This window comes from Takifugu rubripes, chromosome 2, assembly GCF_901000725.2.
Source record: "Takifugu rubripes chromosome 2, fTakRub1.2, whole genome shotgun sequence".
NCBI lineage: Eukaryota > Metazoa > Chordata > Actinopteri > Tetraodontiformes > Tetraodontidae > Takifugu > Takifugu rubripes.
Genome location: NC_042286.1, coordinates 15246182 through 15269869, shown reverse-complemented (window position 1 = coordinate 15269869; position 23688 = coordinate 15246182). Strand labels below are relative to the sequence as shown.

The following is a 23688-nucleotide window of genomic DNA, read 5'->3' as shown; positions in this document are numbered from 1 at the left end:
CTCTCTCTCATCTGTCTCTCATCTCTCACTCATCTGTCTCTCTCTCTCTCATCTGTCTCTCATCTCTCTCTCATCTGTCTCACAGGATCTCTCTCATCTCTCTCATCTCTCTCTCATCTGTCTCTCTCTCTCTCATCTGTCTCTCTCTCTCATCTGTCTCTCATCTCTCTCTCATCTGTCTCTCTCTCTCATCTGTCTCTCATCTGTCTCTCTCTCTCTCATCTGTCTCTCTCTCTCTCATCTGTCTCTCATCTCTCTCTCTCATCTCTCTCATCTCTCTCTCATCTGTCTCTCTCTCTCTCATCTGTCTCTCTCTCTCATCTGTCTCTCTCTCTCATCTGTCTCTCATCTCTCTCTCATCTCTCACTCATCTCTCTCTCTCTCTCATCTGTCTCTCTCTCTCATCTGTCTCTCATCTCTCTCTCATCTGTCTCTCTCTCTCATCTGTCTCTCATCTGTCTCATCTCTCACTCATCTCTCTCATCTCTCACTCATCTCTCTCTCATCTGTCTCTCTCTCTCTCATCTGTCTCTCTCTCTCATCTGTCTCTCATCTCTCTCTCATCTGTCTCTCTCTCTCTCATCTGTCTCTCATCTCTCTCTCATCTGTCTCTCTCTCTCATCTGTCTCTCATCTGTCTCTCATCTCTCACTCATCTCTCTCTCATCTCTCACTCATCTCTCTCTCATATGTCTCTCATCTCTCACTCATCTCTCTCTCATCTCTCACTCATCTCTCTCATCTGTCTCTCTCTCTCATCTGTCTCTCATCTCTCACTCATCTCTCTCTCATCTCTCACTAATCTCTCTCTCTCATCTGTCTCTCTCTCTCATCTGTCTCTCATCTCTAACTCATCTCTCACTCATCTCTCTCTCACCTCTCATCTCTCTCTCATCTGTCTCTCTCTCTCTCATCTGTCTCTCATCTCTCACTCATCTCTCACTCATCTCTCTCATCTGTCTCTCATCTCTCTCTCATCTCTCACTCATCTCTCTCTCTCACCTCTCTCATCTGTCTCTCTCTCTCTCATCTGTCTCTCATCTGTGTCTCATCTCTCACTCATCTCTCACTCATCTCTCACTCATCTCTCTCATCTGTCTCTCTCTCTCATCTGTCTCTCATTTCTCACTCATCTCTCTCTCATCTCTCACTCATCTCTCTCTCCCACCTCTCTCATCTCTCACTCTCATCTCTCTCTCATCTGTCTCTCATCTCTCTCTCTCATCTCTCACTCATCTCTCTCTCTCATCTCTCACTCATCTCTCTCTCTCATCTCTCACTCATCTGTCTCTCATCTCTCACTCATCTCTCTCTCTCACCTCTCTCACTCTCATCTCTCTCTCTCATCTGTCTCTCATCTGTCTCTCATCTCTCACTCATCTCTCTCTCATCTCTCACTCATCTCTCACTCATCTCTCTCATCTGTCTCTCTCTCATCTGTCTCTCATTTCTCACTCATCTCTCTCTCATCTCTCACTCATCTCTCTCTCCCACCTCTCTCATCTCTCACTCTCATCTCTCTCTCATCTGTCTCTCATCTGTCTCTCATCTCTCACTCATCTCTCTCTCATCTGTCTCTCATCCCTCACTCATCTCTCTCTCATCTCTCTCATCTGTCTCTCTCTCTCATCTGTCTCTCATCCCTCACTCATCTCTCTCTCATCTCTCTCATCTGTCTCTCTCTCTCATCTGTCTCTCATCTCTCACTCATCTCTCACTAATCTCTCTCTCTCATCTGTCTCTCTCTCTCATCTGTCTCTCATCTCTAACTCATCTCTCTCTCATCTGTCTCTCATCTCTCACTCATCTCTCACTCATCTCTCACTCATCTCTCTCATCTGTCTCTCTCTCTCTCTCTCATCTGTCTCTCATCTCTCACTCATCTCTCTCTCATCTCTCACTCATCTCTCTCTCTCACCTCTCTCATCTGTCTCTCTCTCTCTCATCTGTCTCTCATCTGTCTCTCATCTCTCACTCATCTCTCACTCATCTCTCTCATCTGTCTCTCTCTCTCATCTGTCTCTCATTTCTCACTCATCTCTCTCTCATCTCTCACTCATCTCTCTCTCCCACCTCTCTCATCTCTCACTCTCATCTCTCTCTCATCTGTCTCTCATCTCTCTCTCTCATCTCTCACTCATCTCTCTCTCTCATCTCTCACTCATCTCTCTCTCTCATCTCTCACTCATCTCTCACTCATCTCTCTCTCTCATCTCTCACTCATCTCTCTCTCTCATCTCTCACTCATCTCTCTCTCTCATCTCTCACTCATCTCTCTCTCATCTGTCTCTCATCTCTCACTCATCTCTCTCTCTCACCTCTCTCATCTCTCACTCTCATCTCTCTCTCATCTGTCTCTCATCTCTCTCACTCATCTCTCTCACTCATCTCTCTCACTCATCTCTCACTCATCTCTCACTCATCTCTCTCTCTCATCTCTCACTCATCTCTCTCTCATCTGTCTCTCATCTCTCACTCATCTCTCTCTCTCACCTCTCTCATCTCTCACTCTCATCTCTCTCTCATCTGTCTCTCATCTCTCTCTCTCATCTCTCACTCATCTCTCTCTCTCATCTCTCTCTCATCTGTCTCTCATCTCTCACTCATCTCTCTCTCTCACCTCTCTCATCTCTCACTCTCATCTCTCTCTCATCTCTCTCTCATCTCTCTCTCTCATCTCTCACTCATCTCTCTCTCTCATCTGTCTCTCATCTCTCTCTCTCTCATCTCTCACTCATCTCTCTCTCTCATCTCTCACTCATCTCTCTCTCATCTCTCTCATCTCTCTTTCATCTCTCTCTCTCTCATGATTTTTTGTAGTGTGCAGTTAGGGTTAGGGTTACTTGTGCGAGGAATTTTAACAAGCTCTGAATGTTGTGCATAATGTCAAGATAAATGTATGAAGAAAGCAGACTGCACGTAGTCAGGAAGAATCTTCTTTTATTTCTTCCTGTCTGGCCATTATATTGACATGATGCTTATCTTTGTTTGTTGCCAGGAAACCAACGCCATTCATGTGAATGTAGGTGCAGGTTCTTACCTGGAGGTCAACATCCCCATGACTGTTGGGGAGAATGGTATGTTTCAAATATTCTGAAATATGATTGAAATAATACTGAAATAATAATAACGTAGTCTGAAATATCATCATTTTAGCTCCTTATGATCAGTGTTACAGTTTAATCCTTAACACTGATTTATATCCATATAGAAATGATAAAAAATTAATACTAGGAACTGTTTCTCTTGCCAGCGTAATTGTTAATATCATCATCACAGTACAGTTGGTCATCAAGGTTTATTATGGAGAAGAAGGCCTTGCTTTGTGTTTGAGAATTAATGGCTCTCTCTGCCTGTCTGTCTCTCTGCCTGCCTGTCTCTCTGCCTGTCTGTCTCTCTGCCTGCCTGTCTCTCTGCCTGTCTCTCTGTCTGCCTGCCTGTCTCTCTGCCTGCCTGCCTGTCTCTCGACCTGTCTGTCTCTCTGCCTGTCTGTCTCTCTGCCTGCCTGTCTCTCTGCCTGCCTGTCTCTCTGCCTGCCTGTCTCTCTGCCTGTCTGCAGGCTACTCCCCCACCATCAAGGGCCAGCTGCTCCACGTGGACACCACCAGCAGCATGCAGTACAGGACTCTCCTGGAGGCGGAGATGTTGGCTGTAAGCAGCACACAACTGGACCAGAAGCTTTTCCATTTGGTTTTTATGGATATTAGTGAATGAAGGAACATGTTTTCAGTAATATAATGGAAATTACATTTTCAATGATGTTTTTAATCTATTAAAATTAGAATACCTCTAGCAGCTACCATACCATCACTTTTCTAAAATTAGAATTGCTATGGTATAATATAGACTTTGAGTGTGAATTTCATTCCATTTTCAACGTCCAAAATTTACTGGGAGAACACAAGAGCTTTTTCTGCTTGACAGCCTAAATTGGTGTGATTTGACTTTATGACCAGAACACTTGGTTATCTTTTCTTCTCCAGTTTCATGTGATAGCCAGCTACCCTCGGGTGTGGAACATGCCTCAGTCGTGGCAGTGTGAGATTGAGGTGTACAAGGCCACCTATCACTTTATCTATGCTCAGAAAAACTTCTTCTCTGGTGAGCGAGTCCACCAGCATCACAGCCATTTCGCTGCCTTCAGTGCCACACTGAAATATACGTAAGCACACAATATTTTCTTTTTCCTTTCCTAGACCTGATCAAAGATTGGGCAAGTGACAGTGCTCCAGATATCTATTCCTTTGTCCCCTATTCCTGGACGTTCAAGATCCTTTTCCACCAGTTTGAAATGATCTGGGCAGCAAACCAGCACAACTGGGTCGACTGTTCCACCAAGCAGCAGGAGAATGGTACGACAAAAGCCTGTGAATTTCAAACATATCATTGGCTATCTCTAGAATTAGAGAAGTAAGGGATTAAATGTAAATATAACAGTAATTTGTGAGGACGATTTAACTGATGTGGGCCAACTTAATATTACTTGTAACTAGTTTCTTAAAGATGCCAAAAGGTAAAAAACCGCTCTCGGGCTGTGGCTGTGAAATGGCTTTGCCAAGCAAATGCCTTGTTCCTGCTGCCAGCTGATGCTCCTGACAGCAGCCAGACCGTATTACTAGACCCTATATACTCCTTTAAATCCCAGAGCAGTACAGACTAATCCGCTGCTTTTATGGATCTTCTGTAGTGTACCTGGCAGCATGTGGTGAGACGCTCAATATAGACTTCACTTTGCCTTTCAACGAGTTTGTTCCAGCCACCTGCCACACACGTTTCAGCCTGAAGGTGAGTCATGCTGTAATTTGTCCCATTTTCTAATTTATTCTTCAACTAAAACCTTATTATTTCCCTCCTGTTTGGGATATCAGCATGTTCCCATTATTAAGGTGGATAATATTGTTTTATCTACAACTAGGTCTAACCTCTTGGACACCAAATATAAGTTTTCAGGGTTGTTTACGTGCACGTGAATGCTTTCTCCTCGTTAGGCAGAGGACACAGATCTGCGACTGTCCTTGCCAGAGTGCCACCCAAGTCGCTGCCCTCTCCTCACTCTGGCCAAAGACTATCAGAACATCAAACTTCCCCCAGATATGTTTATCCCAGGGGAGAACCAAAGTGCTCCACCAGCCAAAACAGCAAAGTCCCGCTGGAGGAACATCACCCATGCAGAGTGAGTGTGGAAACAGTGAGTTGTAACATTGGTTCCTGTACAGGATCCACTCAGGAGATGTTCTCATCTGTCTCTTCCGTGTCTTCTGTCTAATTTGAGACTGTTATGTGTTAGTAGCTTTGTGCATGTTACTGTCTTCACCCCCTTTAGGCAGTATCCATTCTATCAAATGTTGGAAGCAGTGTCCCCATGTTGGAAACACCACACTAAAGTTCAATAAAAGTTTAGAAAATTGTCCTTGTTAGTAGCGTTTTTCACTCTGTACGAGCCTTCATCTGAATTGCCTGTGGAGCGCTGCCCACTGGGATGCTTCTAGATTGGGCATGACCCTTTCAGCGTCTCACGGCGGCCGTGACTGTAGTTCCTGGAGACTCTGTCCATAAAGTCAAAGACGGACTGGAAAATCCACTCGAAATGATTAGAAAACAGCCTGGTGTCTTCAGACTAAGTGCAGATTCGATGTGTTTTTCCTCCCATCAGAGCCGGCTGGGTGGATTGCTGGAGTGTTCCCAACTTCCTGCTCATCATCGACTACACGTGGCACCCCATCTACCCCCAGAAGGCTGATGAGCAGCTCAAACAGTCGTGTGAGCTTGCTGCTTCAGCACTGTGCTCTAACCCTTTGTTATCAACTTTTAATGTTGTCCATCATGTTGACAGGACTTTTTAACGAATCCTTATCAATACCATTATCAATACAGTTCTTTTTTAAAAAAAACTTCAGCACAATGTTGTTTATTATTTTTCTATTAATCTGCATGTTTTTTGTGTGTGAAGTGTCAGAGATGGAAGAATCCATGTTGTCAGCTCTGCGCCCCCCTGAGCACACCTCCGTTCCACCACGCTACACTTCTGCTTCTACCGCTGCTGCTCACACCCGCCTGTCCACTGACCCCTCGGAGCTGCCCCCTGACAGACTTCATGTGGAGATGGAAATGTCACCAGATTCCCAAATCATCCTCTACGGACCGCTGCTCAGAGCACTCATCTCCATCAAGGTACGGGAAGGTCTGATCGTAGTGTGTAACCGGGTTCTATCCAGAGAGATGAGTGGTTCTTGTGATGTCTGAGGTATTAAATAGTGACGCCATCTTACCCCCATTATCGCAGGAAAATTATTTTGGTGAGTATGACATGTACACAGACTTTGAAGAGGTTGTGTCCAGCCCCGTGTTGTCCACCTCCACCTCCTCCGGCCTGGGCTGGTCTCCCTTGGGAGTGGAGGACAGCGAACGGAGGGACACCTCAGACTTTCATCCCCTTGACCTACGCCCCTGGGACATCACCGTGTACATCAACCTCTACAAAGTCCATGGCCGGCTTCCAATGGTAAATGCTTCAAAAGAGCTTCTATTGTTCTACATTTTAAGTGTGATTTACAATAAATGAATGTACTGTCAGGAAGCACACATTAAAAGGTGAAGCCCACACTAATGGTAGCACATTTCTCAGTGTTTTCATTTAGCTCTGCCAGCTACACAATTTCTAGCGTTTCACATTTGATAGCAGCGTGGTGTTAGTGTCTGCATGTATGCTCACTCTCCTCTGTGCCTCCAGCACTGCAGCAGCGAAGGTCCCGAGGGTCCCTCCGGCTTCTTGGAGCGGCTGTGTTTTGAGATGAAGAAAGGTTATAAGGAGACAATGCTTCAGCTGCTCCTCTCTCCCATTCACATCTTTGTCAGTGACAACTGTCAGGTGGGGACATATGGTCAGATTCAGATTCAGATTCAGATCCTTTATTGTCCCACACAGGGAAATTTACAGTGCAACAACAGCAAGAGCACACAGAGAAAAATAAGATAAAATCGAATAGAATAGAATTTGGAGTATACAAAGAGGATGTATATTTACAATAATCCAGGTAAATGGATACTCGGCCCCTGTATACCTGTACAGGTACAGAGGGTGAATACTATATACATATCAGAATATATAAACTCATGTTTGTGTTGAACAGTTTCTACATGAGCCTAGAATTCAACCTATGGAAGTTTGTGATCAGAGGGTTACAATAAAGAAATGGTACAAATTAAGCTTGTGAATCTATTTTGCAGGTGAGTATCTGATTGGATCACAATTGTGAAACCTTTATTTGGAGCAAATGAGCAAATGTCAGAGCAAATGTCTTTTCAAATTCCACAAGCTTCCCCTGATATTTTTCAACCAAAATAGGGATGAAAGGATGCTAACGTTTCCTTTGTCTTCCTGATTGGAAGTGTTTGCATGTCTGACTCGATGCATTTGCCCACAGCGGCCCACCACCGATGGGGTGTTGAGGGACGGCCACCTGAGCCTGTCTGGCCTCCAGATGAGGGCTCACGCAATGTTCTCCGCTCAGGGCCTCCCTGCGGACAGCGACACACTGGAGTATGCGTGGCTCATTGACATGCAGGCTGGGGGGCTCACTGGTAGGGTCACCGTTCCACAGGTGGGTGTGATTAGAATTGTTGCCTCATAGATCATGACTCTCTCAGCTGAAGTGATAATTGTGTTTGTGCGTGAGTATCGGGCACATTTCAAGTCATATTGTGTGAAGCACAATGAATCCTGTGTAATCTCCCAGATTTTCTAATCACGCTACAAGAAGCTGTCGTGTTGCTGTATCCAGGCGTTCCTCGTTGTGTCTACCTCAGACTGACCGTTTTTACTGCAGTGTTGGCTTATACTGTGAACATTCTTTATTGATGTTCCAGACCATCATTCAGTGTTTGTCTGTGTCTCTTTATTAGGTGGCCAGCATCATAGAGTGGGGGGAAACGTTCCTGTTCCATGTGGTGTCTCAAGAGTTCCAGCTCGAACAACCAAAGCCGTCTGTCATCTGCCAGCATGGCGCCGATCGTCGCAATTGTGATGCCAAGGTTGAAACAAAAATAATAAACACAGTTTATTCCTTGTTTTATTTCCTGCAGAATTTCTTCCAGCTCCAAACTGCGATGCCTGTCTGAAGTCCACACATGAAGCAACCCAAAGTGCTGATCCTAGCTCAGGCATTGAAAGGGTGTCAGAGCTGCCCAGTCTTAAAGGAGATGAAAATTGGACCTGATTGCTAAAGATGACTCTCACTGCACAAGACTTGTGACAAGAAAAGGGTTAGGGTAAAAAGAAGAAAGCGTGTCACAGCAGGAGAAGCTGAAATAGCTTCTGCACGAAGCTATTGATCACAGAAGCTACACTGGTCCGCAGAGCCAACACACACAATAATGTTTAAAGTAACATAAAGAGGCAACGTGTGTGTGTGTCTCACAGGAAGGTGTTGTTTGTGTATGAATATGTATGAATATGTACAAGGATATTTTTCTAACCTGTGCCAGAGAGCCCCCCATTAGTTACAGCAGCTGTGGCCTCAGGCTGGATAACAGCAAGCTAGCTTCCATGAAAATTCCAGGTTCTGGTGCTGAATCATTTTTGTGTTTCAGATGAGCTGCCTGCCTGGTCACTGTCGCACATCAGAGGAGCTAAAGTACACCATGACCCGACTGGCCATGGATGGAGTCGACCTGTTTGTGGTGGAGCACGGTTGTGCCACCAGCATCAAGGTAAGTCGTCGGAGCCATTTATGTACTGTAATAAAGACAACTTGAAGCAGTATGTAAAACAATATCTTTTCCATTCTGTCTGCGCAGACAGGCGTCATTCGTGTAGCTAACTGCAACCTTCACAACCAGGCAGTGGGAGAGGGTATCAGTGCTATGGTGCAAGACGTGAACATCCGGCAGTACATCGAGCAGCAGCAGCAGCAGCAGCAGCAGCAGCAGCATGCTGAGGCCACCAGGCTGCAGACAGCAGGACAGGCTCCTGCACAGCCGTTAGCTCTTGGTCAGCCTCCTTTGCTGCGCCGTTCTGTCTGGCTGGAGGCGGGTTCAGTCAACATGAACCTCATTACTGCAGATATTGCTTTGGCTGCTGACCACCCGGCAAAATGTGAAGTCCAGAGACATTTTTTGGAACTGCACGATGCTCAGACCAAAAGGTATTTAGGGCAGACCAGGATTTGTGTCTCGTCTGTGTGTTTCATGCATCTCACATTGTGTCGTGGAAGATTTTGTCCAAAATGCACTCCGGCTAGGTTTTTAAATGAAAAGCCACAAAACACTGATCGGGTAGCACGTTTATATTGCGCAATCTGGAGACAACAAAGCTCCAGTACAGGTGAACATCAGAAAAGTGCCTCTCCGAAGGGAACGTTCAGACGGCAGACGCACCCCAGTGAGCTCTCCTAAAAAGGTGACATTCCCAGCCTGATCAGGGACCTCTTCCTGTCTGGCTGCCAAACAGGCAGCGTCCATTTCCAGACGTCTTCACAGGCTCCCAGCGCCTGCTGACCGTTGCATGTTTCCCAGTAACTGAGCCTTTTGACACCTGTCATCTATATGGTGAACTCAACATGGTCCTGGAAGCTGGAGAATTCCCTCATCAACTGTTTGGGTTAAAAAAAAGTTTTAATAAGTTGCTATTGTTCCTTTTCATCATTCTAACCCTAACCCTGAGTACCACTGACAACACAGCTGTCAAGGTCCGATAACCCTTTTGGAAAATTCTTAACAAAATCACCCTCGTGAAACTTTGTGTGAAAATGGTACACAGTAGAGATATGATAATTAAGCACGTTGAAGCCGGCAGACTGGTGGGGCTGTCTGTGGTCATAGAGCCACCATCACTTTTCAAGTTCTCATCAAGCAGCAGGGAACGGTTTTCAGTCCAGATCATCCTACTTGACATTGAAATTGTTTGATATTTCCTTTGCCAAACTATAGGATTATTGGAGGTTATGCACATTATTCAATTGAAGAGTTTATGGTCCTGAATGGAAACACAAACGCTTCATCTACTGGGACAGTGAGGAGATGAATGCAGGCGTTAATTCACTGCTGTCTATCAATGGTCCACAGAAAGCTGCAGCCTCTCTTTGTTACTGCAGATACAGCATCATTTTAAGCATCACTCTGTGATCATCTCCTCCATTGCTGTCTCGTTCTCAGACTCTGGTTCCTGTGGCCAGAAGAGGCCACGAACCGCAACAAGCGCAGCAGGAACCGCTGTGGCTGCCTCGGAGGTTGCAGGTTTTTTGGAGGCACCAACATGAGCCTGGATTTCTTCAAGCTTGAAGAGCTGACCCCATCGTCTTCGTCTGCATTTTCCTCCTCCAGCACTGACTCTGACATGTCTTACGGCCAGTCTCTACTACAGCCGGGGGAGTGGATTATTACCAAGGAAACACCAAAAGTAGATGGTATCGATCTGCTTCTAAATCGAAATTTGCATATATAGTTTTGATTTTTCCATAAAGCTAAATGAAGACCAAGCATTCCTTTCTATCCAGTTACAAGCATATGCTTTCTTCTTACAGTCAGATTTGACCCATATCCTCTATTTAGTCATTACATTAGAATTTATTTTGGAATGTCATAGTTCACGTTGTCATTGATTTGATAAAACTGTGACCAGCATGAAAATGCCAATCTACAAATATTTTTAGGGAGAGTTGTTGGACTTAAGTCAGACGCACGCTCGCCATGCCTTCCCCCTGAGCTGCCGGAGAGACGTGGGCATCAACTTCTCAGCCTCCAGGTTCCCCAACGTTCCCACAGCTCTGCATCATCGTCTGAAGAAAATAGTTCATGTAGTGCAGCACTGCCCCTGCTGGCGGGAGAGCGGGATAGTCCATCACCAGGCACAGAGCACATGTACACCATGAATGGGAAAAGCCCTGCCGAGTGAGTAAAGCCCACGTCCTCTTCTGGCCCGAGTGCGGTGCTGTTTAATGTGTCATGTATGTTCAGATATTGCCCTATGAATAAAAGCACATAGGAATAACTGGAAGGTTTCATTTTCACTCCAAGTATTACTTACCTGTTCTCACCTGCAGCACCCTAGGAGATGTTCCAGAGGGCTCTGCAGTTTCACCCAATAGCTCCCAGGACCGCTCCTCTGTGCACTCACCCCTCCGCTCTCCCCTTAAGCGGCAGTCCTCGGTGCATTCGGGCCGACTGGGCAGCACAAAGAGCCTGTCGGCTGCTGTTTTCACTGACAAACCTCCACCAGTCCTGTCTGGAGGCGTCCAGTTCAGCAGTGAGGTTTCTCGCAGCGACGAGAATGTCCTGGACTCACCACGCCAGCGGAGGAGCTATGGCTCTTTTCCCTTCACACCCTCAGCAGACTCCAACACCTTCCACCAGTACCGCTCGGCAGACTCCAGCATGTCGGTGGCTGACAGCGAGGCCTACTTCTCTGCTGCTGAAGACTTTGAACCAATCAGCAGTGCAGACGAGGGTCCGGGGACGTACCCGGGCCGCAAGAAAAAGAGGAGGCAGCAAATGCAGCAGCCCCAGCAGCCAGCGTACCACATGGACCACTACAGGTGTGCTAACAGAAAGGTTCCACGGTGGCGTGCAGAACAATTGACTTGCTGTAGCTGCTCTTATAAAAGTCCCAATCATTTTAAGATTTGCAACTATGATAGTAAAATAGAGTGCTGGCTCCTGCTTAAGAGCAGGATTAAGGTGATCTCAATTTGATCTCATCTAAAGGATGAATCATGTAACCATCTGTGATGGCTGTGGCTTTGTGGCAAAGGAGATGTTGGAAGGGGGCAGATGCTGTCTGGTAGAATGCTCTTTCAGCCACGCTGACGCAGCCACTGCACAAACACATAATCCTTCTACTGTGAGGAAAGGCTTCAGGTAGCACAAGATGAGCTTAAATTCTAGATCATAAACACCTCTGACGCAATATTTTCCCCTCCAGCCGGAGTTCCATTTATCACAGCGTTGAAGGCCCCCTCACCTACGTTCTCAACGGAGAGCTGATCACCGAGCCTCGCCCCTTGCCCATGCCCCCGACATTGCCCCCACTGCCACCCCAGCCCCTGCCCAGTCACACATCCCAGGCCTCCTTTGTCTCAGCCTTGGCCATGGAAGAGGAGAGCTCAGTGGAAGCAGAGAAGACTGCTGAACCAGGGCCTGTGACCCGCCAGCCCCATGTTATGGCATGCTACCAAAGCTATCTCGCCCATTACCAGGTAATGTTAGCTTAGATTGTGTCCACGGAGAATCTTACTGTGATATTGTTTTGCTTTATTTTAACTGGCTTTCTTTTTAAATTCTATTCTACCAAATATCTGATCAGATGAAGAGTCTGTAAAGACTGGCTGCACTTTCATTTGAGAAGATTTGGCAGATATTTTGTGGATTTATTTCTTTTTTGTGTTGATACACTGTGTGAATTTGATTTAGGTGATCCATATATACAGCGTCCGTTCATCTGTGAAATTGTATCCTACTTGGTGATAGATGGCCAAAGGCATGGAAGAGGGCCTCTGGCTTCACTGGGAATTGCTGGATTTATCTTTTCTTTGTCCCCCTCAAATTCCTAGGTCTCCAATTGGTCTGTCAAACAACCCACCAATAAGAGGACGTCGAAATCTTCTCTTCATCGTCCCTTAGATTTGGACACACCCACCAGTGAGGAGAGCTCCGCCTCCTTTGACCAGCTGTCTGTCCCCAGTTTTAAGGTCTTTGTCATTAACACTCCGCAGACTTAATGAACATAATATACAACTCAAATTTCAGAATCTCTTCATCTATAGATGGAAAATATCTGAGGATTGACTCATAAAATACACTCTGCTTTGATCTTACAGATGATAAAGCAGGGCTTGTCAGCCAGCTCTTTACTGGACAGAGGGGTTGAGCTGATGGGCGAGAACAACAGGTATGAAAGGCAGCGTCCATCTGTCAGAATCCTCCTGACTTAGTGCTCATCCTGTTGGAATTATTGAAACTGGCTTTATCTAGTTGAATGATTTGGTTGAAAACAGCACACCATACACACCACTGGATAAGAGGGCCATGGCGAACGCTGAGGAGGATACAGCAACAGACGACTGGACTCTAGAACAACCGCTAACACAGACCAGGACCACTGCTATAGTGGAGGTGAAAGGTGCCATCAATGTGGTTCTTACACCCCTTGTGGCAGAAGCTCTGGACAGGTAACAACGATAGCGAACTGCGTGCCTTTGAGGGTTTTACTTCTGAGTGCTCATTTATACATGGATTTACCTCTATTTTCAAAGCTATATTATATGAGTTGGTGGTCCTCACCTCCTTGTCACATTTTTTGCCTCAAATAAGTCAAATCCTTATGGACACTAATATTGAAACTTCAATTTAAAATTCAGCTCTCAAAGTTTTGGTGTTAGTTATTGCATTTTCTGATTGCGTAGGAAGCCTTTGGTGAAATCAAACAGCCAGAATAGCAAGTTTGGGCAGATGTTGGGCATCAGAAAACCCTGGCCTTTCTGACGCTGGCCATGAATATGGACTAATGCCTGTTTTCTTTTAGGTACATTGAGTCCATGGTTCATTTTGCCAGTATACGTCACCCTGCAACCATTCTGGATGACCTACACGGCAAAGTCCTCAATGAAGCCTATCAAATCAGCAAGTCAACGGTGACTGATTCTGTACGTACGGAGGTGCAAAGACAGGAGCACTTTGGCTCTGTTAGGACTGTGAAGATTTAAATCTCCATATACAGTTGCAATCAGAAGTATGCAGCCACCTTTGCCCATCCTTCACATGCAAAAGCCTTGCTCAGTCACATTTGATGCTCTTTGTGTTGCACCACCAAAGACTTCCTGTCAGATTGGAGTTGGCTAACTGAGAGGAACCCTCCAGGATCTTTTCCAGCCCATAGAACTGTATCCCAACACGGTGCTCCTATCTAGATTCCTCTTGGGATATGTTTGCAGCCAAGAATGGAGACCTTAAGAAGCGAAGCCTTTATCCGAACGTTATGGACGTGTCCTGCAGTCATACGGGGGCTTCCCTTCGGTGCCCTGACTTTGCTTTTTAATGGCTCTTGATGAAATTGGGCTTTCTTCCAGTTTCTTCAGTGTTAAACTTCTGAATAAAGCTCTCTTGAAATGTTAATTACAAAACAATCTTATAGGTCTTTAAGTGGGGATGAACTAATCCCTCTTGTTTTTGCTACAATGGCAGCTGACCTGGAAGACCGTTATGGGTGGGCTTCACCTGCATCACGGCAGAACCAACTGAACCAGCATTTCAGACTCCTAAAAGGCTTCAATATCTGTCCTCCACTCTAAAAACTGCTTCCAAAGCCACATTATATAGGTGTTGACTAATGTCATCATTTATGTCCTGTGGTGGTTCTGTATGGAGTCCCACTTAACTCATAAAGAAGTCCTCAATGTACAGTTTTGCTTTCTTAAAGAAGTGATCAATCTTTGCAATAGTTGGGGGGGTGTTGGTGATTTCTGATTGCAACTGAATAAATCAAATTCGATAGCCAGCTAATTTACTAAATCACGAACAGCAACTCTTGTGATGAGAGAGGGTGTGAAGTGTCCTTACGCAGCACTATTTGATGCCTTACTGACCCGTTCTCTGACTCTGGCCCCACACAGAGCCAAACGGGAAAGCAAGAGCCTAAGCTGGTCAAGGAGGGCCCGGACGCCACCTTGCTCAACATCTCTCATGGGCCGACAGACCTGTCGGTTAAACCGGATAATGTAAAAATCAAAGGCCTCCAAGCCAACGTCTCAGTCCCCAAGGTGAGGGCCATGGCTAGATGATGACAGGCCATCTCTGCAGTACATCTGCAACTTTATATATTGTTTTGCAGCAGCTCAATATAGATTTTCACTCTTCATTTCACATCATCATATGCTAAATTGATAAGCTACACAGTTTAGCCTCCTTTGTGTTTTATCTTTCTGATAAAATCCCTTTGTACATTAAAATATCCAAAAATTGCTCCATAGATTATAGGACCATTCATCTGGTGAGACATAAGCATTCAAATTGAATGTGTGTCCTAATTATTCCTTTTCAAAGTGTCTAGTTTTCGTCATGCACTGCAGCGTGGCTCATGATGACGTGTTGAACATTCTTGTGTGTGCAGGTGAATCTCTGCCTGCTGCAGGCTTCTGTGGAGGAGGGCTCGCCATCGTGCACTAACAAGTGCGTCACACACGTGTCTCTTGTGGCTCTGTGCTTCGACAGGATTGCCACTCAGTTCAGAATGAACAGGTATCACATCAATTAGTGTGCAGCGATGCAGCAGGGACACGTGGACGTGTTGGATGGAACGTCAAACGGGTTCTTCCTGGTCCTTTCAGGGGTATTGTAGAGGAAACCCCCCCCACCACGGAACACGGACGGCCATCCGTCATGTTGGAAAAGTACGCCTCGGCCACCAAGATGCAGCCTCAGTCTTCTGGCTCACTGCGTTCCAACGCTGGCATCGAGAAAGGCAAAGAGATCGCCGCCAGGCTGAACATCCACCGCATCCACAGCCAGCTGCGAGGCCTCGACTCCACAGGTCAGACTGGAGCAGCGGCTCCGCTTCTTCTTGTGAATAGACTTTGACAAGAAAAGGAAATAATTGACTGCCCCTGATTTAGAACATTAAGCTTAGTTCAAACCTTTCAGCATTTCACACAAAGTAATCCTAAATTTGGTGTATGTTCCACTTCTGTTGTCCTAACTCTTGTCTGCTATATTCCTACATCTCCTCCCGGTTCTGTTCAGACATCGGCATGTGTGCCATCACAGCAATCCCTTTGGAAAAGTCCAAAGTGCTGTTTGGCCTGGAAGAGCTGGAGGAGTTTTCAGTGGTTGATGAAACGGATCCCCAGGCAACAGCAAGTGATCTTGGCCGCATCGCGTGCCTGGAGAAGTGGGGCTGGATCATGTTTGAGTGTGGCATTGAAAACCTCACAGTCAAAGGTTGGACATCCCTGAGCAGGAATAGTCCCATCTTGAGAACACAGGTGGCAACATTCTATCATACACTTTGCAGGAGGTCGTCAGTCAGGAGCCGTTCTTTATAATGCCTTTGGTGTGATGGGCAACTCTGACACTGGGGGCCAACCTGGCACGTCCAAGTTCAACGGCTCCACCGGCTCTCAGACAGGCAGTGGCTACAGCACAGACATGTCCGATGACAACCTGCCACACGATGCCATCAGTCCCGTTTCTGATGCCAACGAACCCTCCGATGACTCCGATGAACAGGTGAAATGTTTATGGCGTCATTAGCTAAGGCTTATTTGATTGGATTCTCTCAGACTTGAGTCCAGTCAAGGCCTTTATAATGCTGGATGAAAGTGTCCTGCAGTCTTTTAACCCTAACCCTATACCGGTGATGTCATCTACTCTCCTACGCTTTCATACCCTGAAGGATGAAGGGGTGGAGTCGGACGACCTGAAGAGAGAGCTGCCCCTCATGCCCCCTCCTCCTGACTCCAGCAGCATGAAACTGACAATCAGGCAGATCTGGTTCAGTTTTGCTGCTCCGACAAATGTGCGTTCCCCTTCACAGGCCATTTCCAGGTACTGACCACGGCCCGGTTCTTTATTATTCAGAAGATCGACTCTATTCTGGCTTTTGCATGATAACATCAACGTGTACGTACGATGTTGTGGATCACACCCAGCTTTTCAAAGGGCTCGTCTATTTTATTGTCAGACCTACGGGTCTTTCTTTCACACCATCGGTGCTCCAAAGGCAGAATGTGCAGTAGCACCACTTGAGTTCTGAAGAACTCTGTCTGCTCTTGTGTGTCAAACGCTATCAAACATGCTGGTCTTGCAAATCTGCCAGCTTCTTAGCCCTCCACTGCTCAAACTGATAAGTTCTTTCAGTTCTGACTTGCTTCATCATTCAAGTACCCGGGTCCCTGGGCCCCTGGGTCCCTGGGTACCTGGGTCCCCGGGCCCCTGGGTACATCTTAATAGGATGTCTTTTTTAATGTTAGAACGTTAAAAGGTGTCCCCTCCTGTGATTTGCATGGTCCTGATCTCCTTCCAGGCAGCTGAATTTGCTGAGCACAGCCACTCCTGCAATTGGAGCCTGGTTGGTTCCCGTTGACCAACTCAAATCTTCTCTGCGTAAACTGGACATGGAGGGAACTCTGCGGATTTGTGCTGTCATGGGCTGCATCATGACCGAAGCTCTGGAGGTCAGCAGGTCTCCATGGAGAGCCAGGCTCGAACCCTTCGCATTAATACTCACAAAAAACAAGCAAATTTGTTCAAAATACTTCTTGAACTATTTCCATTGTTCTTCCTCAGAAAAAGAGCATCCACATTCCCATCAGGAGTAAATACAACCGTGTGACCAAGCGAGCTCGGTATCTGCATGAGAACCCTTCCTGTATGCTCTGTAACATCCTGCACCGCTACCTGCAGCAGGCCGACTACTCCGTGATAGAAGAGGCAACGATGGTCAGTACGCCACCGTCTGCCCTCCTTTCCCTTCATGGTTTAATGGTGCTGAGGGATCCTAATAGTGCTGCTCTGCCATTTAGAGGTTTCCTCTCCTTTGTCACCCAGAATGACGGCGTTCCGGCACTTGTGACGTTAAAGAAGGGGCTTGTAGCTTTGGCCCGACAGTGGATGAAATTCATTGTGGTGACCCAAGGGTTCAAAGCTATTGGTCTGATGAGGCCCAACCAGCTGGCCAAACCCAAAGAGCCTCAGCAGAGTGAAGGCGACATCACTTTGGGCCTGGACAATGGTGCCGCTCTGCCCAGTGACACCAGTGCTGATGGAGCCGAATTTGAATTTGACGCAGGTGCGAACTTTCATCTTTCTGTCTGTTCCTTTGTTCTGTGTCCCTCACATCCGTTACTGTTTTACCTTTTATTCTGTTTATGGAGGTCCACGATCGGACCCTTGTTGGCACAAGGAACAACCTCTTGTTCTTTTTGGAGGTTTATTTGTTGTCATTTTTGTGAAGCCACAGTGAGTGAACACACCATGTTGCTGGAGGGAGTGTGCAGCCGTCCTCCTCCTAAAGACGCCAACTCTGGTCCCGTCAGCGGGGTGGAAATCATGAGGAAGCTGTCGAAGTCCCACACACACAACGAGTCTGCGCTCAGGATCAAGGTACAGTGCATCTGCTGGGAAGCAGCCGTACGGCATCTGGGCCTGTGCAGCATCAGCTCTCCCCTGCAGGGGGCGCTGGTCCACAGGTGGGGTGCAGCCGTTCCCATGGGCCGCGCTGGTGCTGGGAATTCTGAGGAAGCTGCCACTAGATCAGAGGGTACGGGGAGGACCCTGAAGGGGCGTGGGCATTAAGACACGCCTCTCCCCGTGGCGCCATAGCTCGCTGAAGGGGCGTGGGCATTAAGACACGCCTCTCCTCGTGGCGCCATAGCTCCCTGAAGGGGCGTGGGCATTAAGACACGCCTCTCCTCGTGGCGCCATAGCTCCCTGAAGGGGCGTGGGCATTAAGACACGCCTCTCCTCGTGGCGCCATAGCTCCCTGAAGGGGCGTGGGCATTAAGACACGCCTCTCCCCGTGGCGCCATAGCTCCCTGAAGGGGCGGTGCCGGTGCGGTATCGAGAGCACGGGGGTTCGGCGCTCGTGTTGCTGCACACTACATTCAAATAATCCAAATTCCGATGTGACGCATCACCATGTTGTGCTCGTTTCTTCTGTGTAAATTAAGACCAGTTTTTGTCCAGACGACATTGTAGAAATGAGGGTCTGAGCTCTGATGTTTCTGATTTATTTTCTGTGACTCAAGCAGTCGGTCAAAAATAAAATGTTCTGTCAACTCATTATTTAATGTAAAAGCCAAAGTCTACAGAACACTGCATCATCTGTCCTCCCTCTCAACAACAGATATACTTCCTTGTGTTAAGGTTGAGTCTCAGCAGTGTTTGTGGTTGTAACCTCTCTGCCCGTGTGACACCCAGGGTTCTCATCCGTACCAGTCGCTAAGCTACACCAGCGGCGACACGGCGGCCGACTCCCCCGCCCACGTGAGCCGCGCCGGCCTGCCAGCCAAAGACAGCCCCAGGAAGGAGAGCCTCCTCAGCAATCTGACAGGCAGCTTTCGGAGTCTGCACAACTTGCTGGAGGGCATACCTCCGAGGAACGAAGCATCTGCCGCCACAGCGGCCAAGAGCAGCTCGCTCACTCGCACAGGTACCAGCAATTAGGAGCTTTTCCTCAAAATTTCAATTTTACCTGCTAATGTTGGCATGGCTGCTCTAAATCATTCACATTTTAAATCAATTCTGGCTTGTTTTGGGGTTCCTAGCAGGCTGGAAGTTGTATTGGAAAAAATAATTAGTTGTAATGTTGCTTAATCCTTGAAATACGAATGTTTTCAAAGAAAATTGGAGTCCAGATTTCTTGCAAAAGTGCAGAAATGTTGGAGACCAAAGATCACTCAGTGTAAGAAGAATTCTTATAACGAGGGGACGTCTACTGGTCAGTCGTGATATTCACAGCTAATATAAAGGCCGCATATTTTCCTGAAGTGCATTTACAATGGAAAAGAGGTGAGAAGATCTAACTTTCATCATGTGATTGTGGGGCTCCATGGAGCAGGTCGGGCACCCCCAGCCAATGTCAAATAGCCCCTCCCCACGACCACGACCCTCTAGTAAAAAGTCATCAACGCACATCGACACTAGCTCACGAGCAACTCTGACAGTGTTGGTGTTTGCCACAGAGCAGTAATTTATCACAAACTCGGTGGTCTTCCAAGTCTGAGCCTTTCAGGAGAGCCAGCTGCTGCTTTTGTAGAAGGGGCGGGGCCAATAGTGGCGCTTGGTGACAGAAGCTGCCTCCAAAATGTCATTTGCCAGAGTTAGGGGAAAAAAGAAACATGTCATGGCCTCCAGCCCACGCCAATAGCACAATTTAGCTTTTAAAGCTGGGCTCTGCCCATAGGGGGCGTCACTCTTACATTTCTAATACAAAATACACCCAACTGAAGCACTTACACACAGGAAAATGTCAAAAGTTGGACCAAAATCAATCTCCAACACTACTTCATACCCAATAAATGTGTTTTCAACAGGAAAAAAGTGGTTTTGAGGTGTAGTCACGCTTTACTTGAATCTTGTGTTCTTCTATGATGCACGACATCATCTCCTGTTGAGATGTTGGTCCTTTGCCATTATTTGTGTTTGCTGATGTAGCATGTTTTCAACCTTTCTGCACTTCAGGAAACAGCTTGGGGACAGACATGCTCACTGAGCACCCGCTGTTGTCGGAGCCTTCCTCTGTCAGCTTTTATAACTGGATGTCGAATGCAGTGGGCACCAGAACAGGGCCTGGGCTCCAGGACTCCCCAGTGAATCGCTCCCAGCATAACAGCCTGCAGACAGGTCAGACTGGGCAGGCTGGGCATCTGTTGCTGCCTCTTTCCTGCCCCTCTCATATTCACTTCAATTGAGTCTCCTCTACATTTGATGGATGCAGAGTCCAGTGTCATTATTCTAATTTAGTTTGTGGGTCACCACTCGTGCCCAACCAGCGAAGGGATGCAGGGAAATGTTCATATCATGTTCTACTAGATTGTCTGGAGCCTCCTGTCAACCGTTATGACTTCCATCAACTACCAAAGGCTAACTGCTCCTAACCCTAACCCGAACCCTAACAGCCCAGGCGGAGGTTAGGGGTCGTCACTGTTGTGCTTTCATGAATTCATTCGTTTGGTAGAGAAAAGTTAAATCCCCCTGTGTTTGTCTCCATAATCTTTAGCTACATTATTTCCTGTTATCACGGGCTCGAGCTATCCTCTAGCTCTTTCCATCGTATTGCTTTGCTGCCCCTGCTGGGGGGCGAAAGGTATTTTCTAATTAGAATGTCTCCAAACCAGAATTCACATTGAACTTATTTGGACACTTTTGTCCAAAGCAACGTACAGTGTGAGAATGTTGTCCTGGTGTTCAGATGGTTGAGCACCACAGATAGTGAGGAGCGATGAGGGACCATCAGACTGATGCTCAGAGAAGTGACATTTTCTTCAGGCTTCCACAAAATCCTTTTTTAGGGTTCGCGTTGCTTCGTGTCGTCTCAAATACAGATGTAGTATTTAACGTTCAATCATTTCAAAGCACACAGCCAGTCAGAGTGCTCCTGACCCTGACCCTGACCCTGACCCTAACCCTGACCCTAACCCTGACCCTGACCCTGACCCTAACCCTAACCCTGACCCTGACCCTGACCCTAACCCTGACCCTGACCCTGACCCTGACCCTAACCCTAACCCTAACCCTGACCCTAACCCTGACCCTGACCCTAACCCTAACCCTGACCCTGACCCTAATCCTGACCCTGACCCTAACCCTGACCCTGACCCTGACCCTAACCCTAACCCTGACCCTGACCCTGACCCTAACCCTAACCCTGACCCTGACCCTGACCCTGACAACCTTTGTGCAGGATAGATAAAGGCCCTCTCTTTCCCATTTTCCTGCCAAACACTTTGAGCATGTTAAAAAGCAAAAAGACAACAGCCAAACATATTCTGGTGGGAAGGAAGGAAGGAAGGAAGGAAGGAAGGAAGGAAGGAAGCCTGAGAAGACGACACTGTTGTGTCTTCCCATATTCTAAATATATACATACATCCACCACATATATAGTATATAAGTATACATGGTGTGTATATATATACATACATCCACCACATATATATAGTATATATGTATATATGGTGTGTATATATATATACATACATCCACCACATATATAGTATATATGTATATATGGTGTGTATATATATACATACATCCACCACATATATATAGTATAAATGTATATATGGTGTGTATATATATACATACATCCACCATATATATAGTATATATGTATATATGGTGTGTATATATATATACATACATCTACCACATATATAGTATATATGTATATATGGTGTGTATATATATACATACATCCACCATATATATATGTATATATGGTGTGTATATATATATATACATACATCTACCACATATATAGTATATATGTATATATGGTGCGTATATATATATACATACATCCACCACATATATAGTATATATGTATATATGGTGCGTATATATATATATACATACATCCACCACATATATAGTATATATGTATATATGGTGCGTATATATATATACATACATCCACCACATATATAGTATATATGTATATATGGTGCGTATATATATATACATACATCCACCGCATACACATAGTATATATGTATATATGGTGCGTATATATATATATACATACATCCACCACATATATAGTATATATGTATATATGGTGCGTATATATATATACATACATCCACTGCATACACATAGTATATATGTATATATGGTGCGTATATACATGTTATTCCCGGCTCTGCCCCCCAGCAGCAGGAGGCAATCGTAGCGTCGCTGCTGCTGCTGCTGCTGCTGCTGCAGTAACATCTCAACGTCTCCAACCCCTCCCCGTGCCTCCAGGTAACCTGGGCATCCTGCCCACCATTCCCTCGGCCTCGGACTTCAACACGGTGCTGTCCAGTGACCAGAACACCCTGGACGGGACCCACTCGCAGCACTCGCAGCGCAGCACCAGCCAGGACGAGCTGGCCGACGTGGAGGAGGGCAACCAGTGTCCGGCGGCGGTGCAGCTGGCCGACGCCCAGGTGCGGCCGGAGCAGCATCCCGACGGTCCGAAGCTCCGCCCCTCTGATCTGGTCGTTAACGCCTCGTCTGCCGTCACTTTCAGGTCGTCTTCAAGCCTTTGCTGAGTTACACAGGCATCCAGGCTCAGGACACCACCCCTCTGAGTTACAAGATGTATTTTGGGGAGCATTTGTCTTTTTCTGGCAACCTGGAGTGTCTCAGAGCGGACATCGTTGACTCGGACACCTCCAAAGAACGCAAGAACAAAAAGTCCAGAAGGTCAGTTTGGATTGAGCTTCAAAGGTGTTCTGGACTCTTCGTAACCATTTTGCTTGTGTGCATGTGAAGGCGAGGCATGATGAACCTCCCCCCGCTGGAGTTTAAGCCCGCTCTCCTCATCGAGACCTTCAGCCTGAACGCAGTGGTGATGGAGAAGTCCACCAGTTCCCCACAAGGCCCCACTGCAGCGCCTCTGTCCTTTCATGACCTCAATCGGCGCCACTACAACACGTTCCACTGCGACTTCACCATAGCGTGCCAGGCCATCAGCCAGCGCGTGGACATGGCTCTGGTGCGCCTCATCCACCAGTTCAGCACCATGATCGATGACATCAAGGCCACGCAGACCGACATCAAGCTGAGCCGCTACACTGCTGGCTCCGCCTCCCCGACGCCGACCTTCAAGGCGCGTCCGTACCGCCACTTCAGGTCCTCCGACTTCAGCCGCAGTTCTCGCAGCAGCCTCAACGGGGGACGCAGCGCCACACACACACTGAAGGGCAAGAGAGGGATGGCCGGAGCAGCTGGCGTCCCTGGGGGGTTCCCGCCCAACGGGCCCCCAACGGGCCTGGACACACTTGGGCGGAGAGAGCCCCGAGGACGCAGTTCTCTTGGAAGATCGGAGCGCCGTACTTCTAAGGTGAATATTATTCAATGCCAAGATCATTTTAGAAAGTGTTGCTTAAATAATGTCTCCTAGAATTCACCAACGTTAACAGCATGTGGACACGACCCCCCTCACACTTGCTCTTATTGTGGGAGGTTTCAAGGGCTCCAGTATTTTTTATCTATTTTT

General features: G+C 46.9%; 2 protein-coding genes across 18 annotated transcripts in view; both read left to right on the top strand.

The window, feature by feature from the left end:
* Nucleotides 1-23688, top strand: part of LOC101079637 (transmembrane protein KIAA1109 homolog) — a 235245-nt gene that overhangs the window by 177750 nt on the left and 33807 nt on the right.
* Nucleotides 1-23688, top strand: part of kiaa1109 (KIAA1109 ortholog) — a 64673-nt gene that overhangs the window by 7700 nt on the left and 33285 nt on the right. For 15 of the 17 annotated variants that reach the window (XM_029827523.1, XM_029827446.1, XM_029827480.1 and 12 more), the window contains 37 exons: nucleotides 2998-3076; nucleotides 3559-3650; nucleotides 3983-4100; nucleotides 4196-4351; nucleotides 4687-4784; nucleotides 4988-5172; nucleotides 5653-5759; nucleotides 5950-6170; nucleotides 6283-6501; nucleotides 6730-6867; nucleotides 7424-7600; nucleotides 7902-8030; nucleotides 8589-8708; nucleotides 8796-9142; nucleotides 10152-10402; nucleotides 10649-10886; nucleotides 11039-11530; nucleotides 11917-12190; nucleotides 12545-12682; nucleotides 12812-12882; nucleotides 12989-13162; nucleotides 13516-13636; nucleotides 14603-14749; nucleotides 15100-15227; nucleotides 15317-15519; nucleotides 15729-15926; nucleotides 16000-16214; nucleotides 16381-16532; nucleotides 17011-17161; nucleotides 17274-17426; nucleotides 17535-17775; nucleotides 17941-18089; nucleotides 18906-19137; nucleotides 20169-20330; nucleotides 22449-22633; nucleotides 22717-22892; nucleotides 22962-23532. In XM_029827523.1, the coding sequence (XP_029683383.1) occupies nucleotides 2998-3076; nucleotides 3559-3650; nucleotides 3983-4100; nucleotides 4196-4351; nucleotides 4687-4784; nucleotides 4988-5172; nucleotides 5653-5759; nucleotides 5950-6170; nucleotides 6283-6501; nucleotides 6730-6867; nucleotides 7424-7600; nucleotides 7902-8030; nucleotides 8589-8708; nucleotides 8796-9142; nucleotides 10152-10402; nucleotides 10649-10886; nucleotides 11039-11530; nucleotides 11917-12190; nucleotides 12545-12682; nucleotides 12812-12882; nucleotides 12989-13162; nucleotides 13516-13636; nucleotides 14603-14749; nucleotides 15100-15227; nucleotides 15317-15519; nucleotides 15729-15926; nucleotides 16000-16214; nucleotides 16381-16532; nucleotides 17011-17161; nucleotides 17274-17426; nucleotides 17535-17775; nucleotides 17941-18089; nucleotides 18906-19137; nucleotides 20169-20330; nucleotides 22449-22633; nucleotides 22717-22892; nucleotides 22962-23532 (7008 nt within the window). The remainder of the gene's footprint in view (nucleotides 1-2997; nucleotides 3077-3558; nucleotides 3651-3982; nucleotides 4101-4195; nucleotides 4352-4686; nucleotides 4785-4987; nucleotides 5173-5652; nucleotides 5760-5949; nucleotides 6171-6282; nucleotides 6502-6729; nucleotides 6868-7423; nucleotides 7601-7901; nucleotides 8031-8588; nucleotides 8709-8795; nucleotides 9143-10151; nucleotides 10403-10648; nucleotides 10887-11038; nucleotides 11531-11916; nucleotides 12191-12544; nucleotides 12683-12811; nucleotides 12883-12988; nucleotides 13163-13515; nucleotides 13637-14602; nucleotides 14750-15099; nucleotides 15228-15316; nucleotides 15520-15728; nucleotides 15927-15999; nucleotides 16215-16380; nucleotides 16533-17010; nucleotides 17162-17273; nucleotides 17427-17534; nucleotides 17776-17940; nucleotides 18090-18905; nucleotides 19138-20168; nucleotides 20331-22448; nucleotides 22634-22716; nucleotides 22893-22961; nucleotides 23533-23688) is intronic. The other 2 variants (XM_029827473.1, XM_029827467.1) reach the window with 2 other exon arrangements.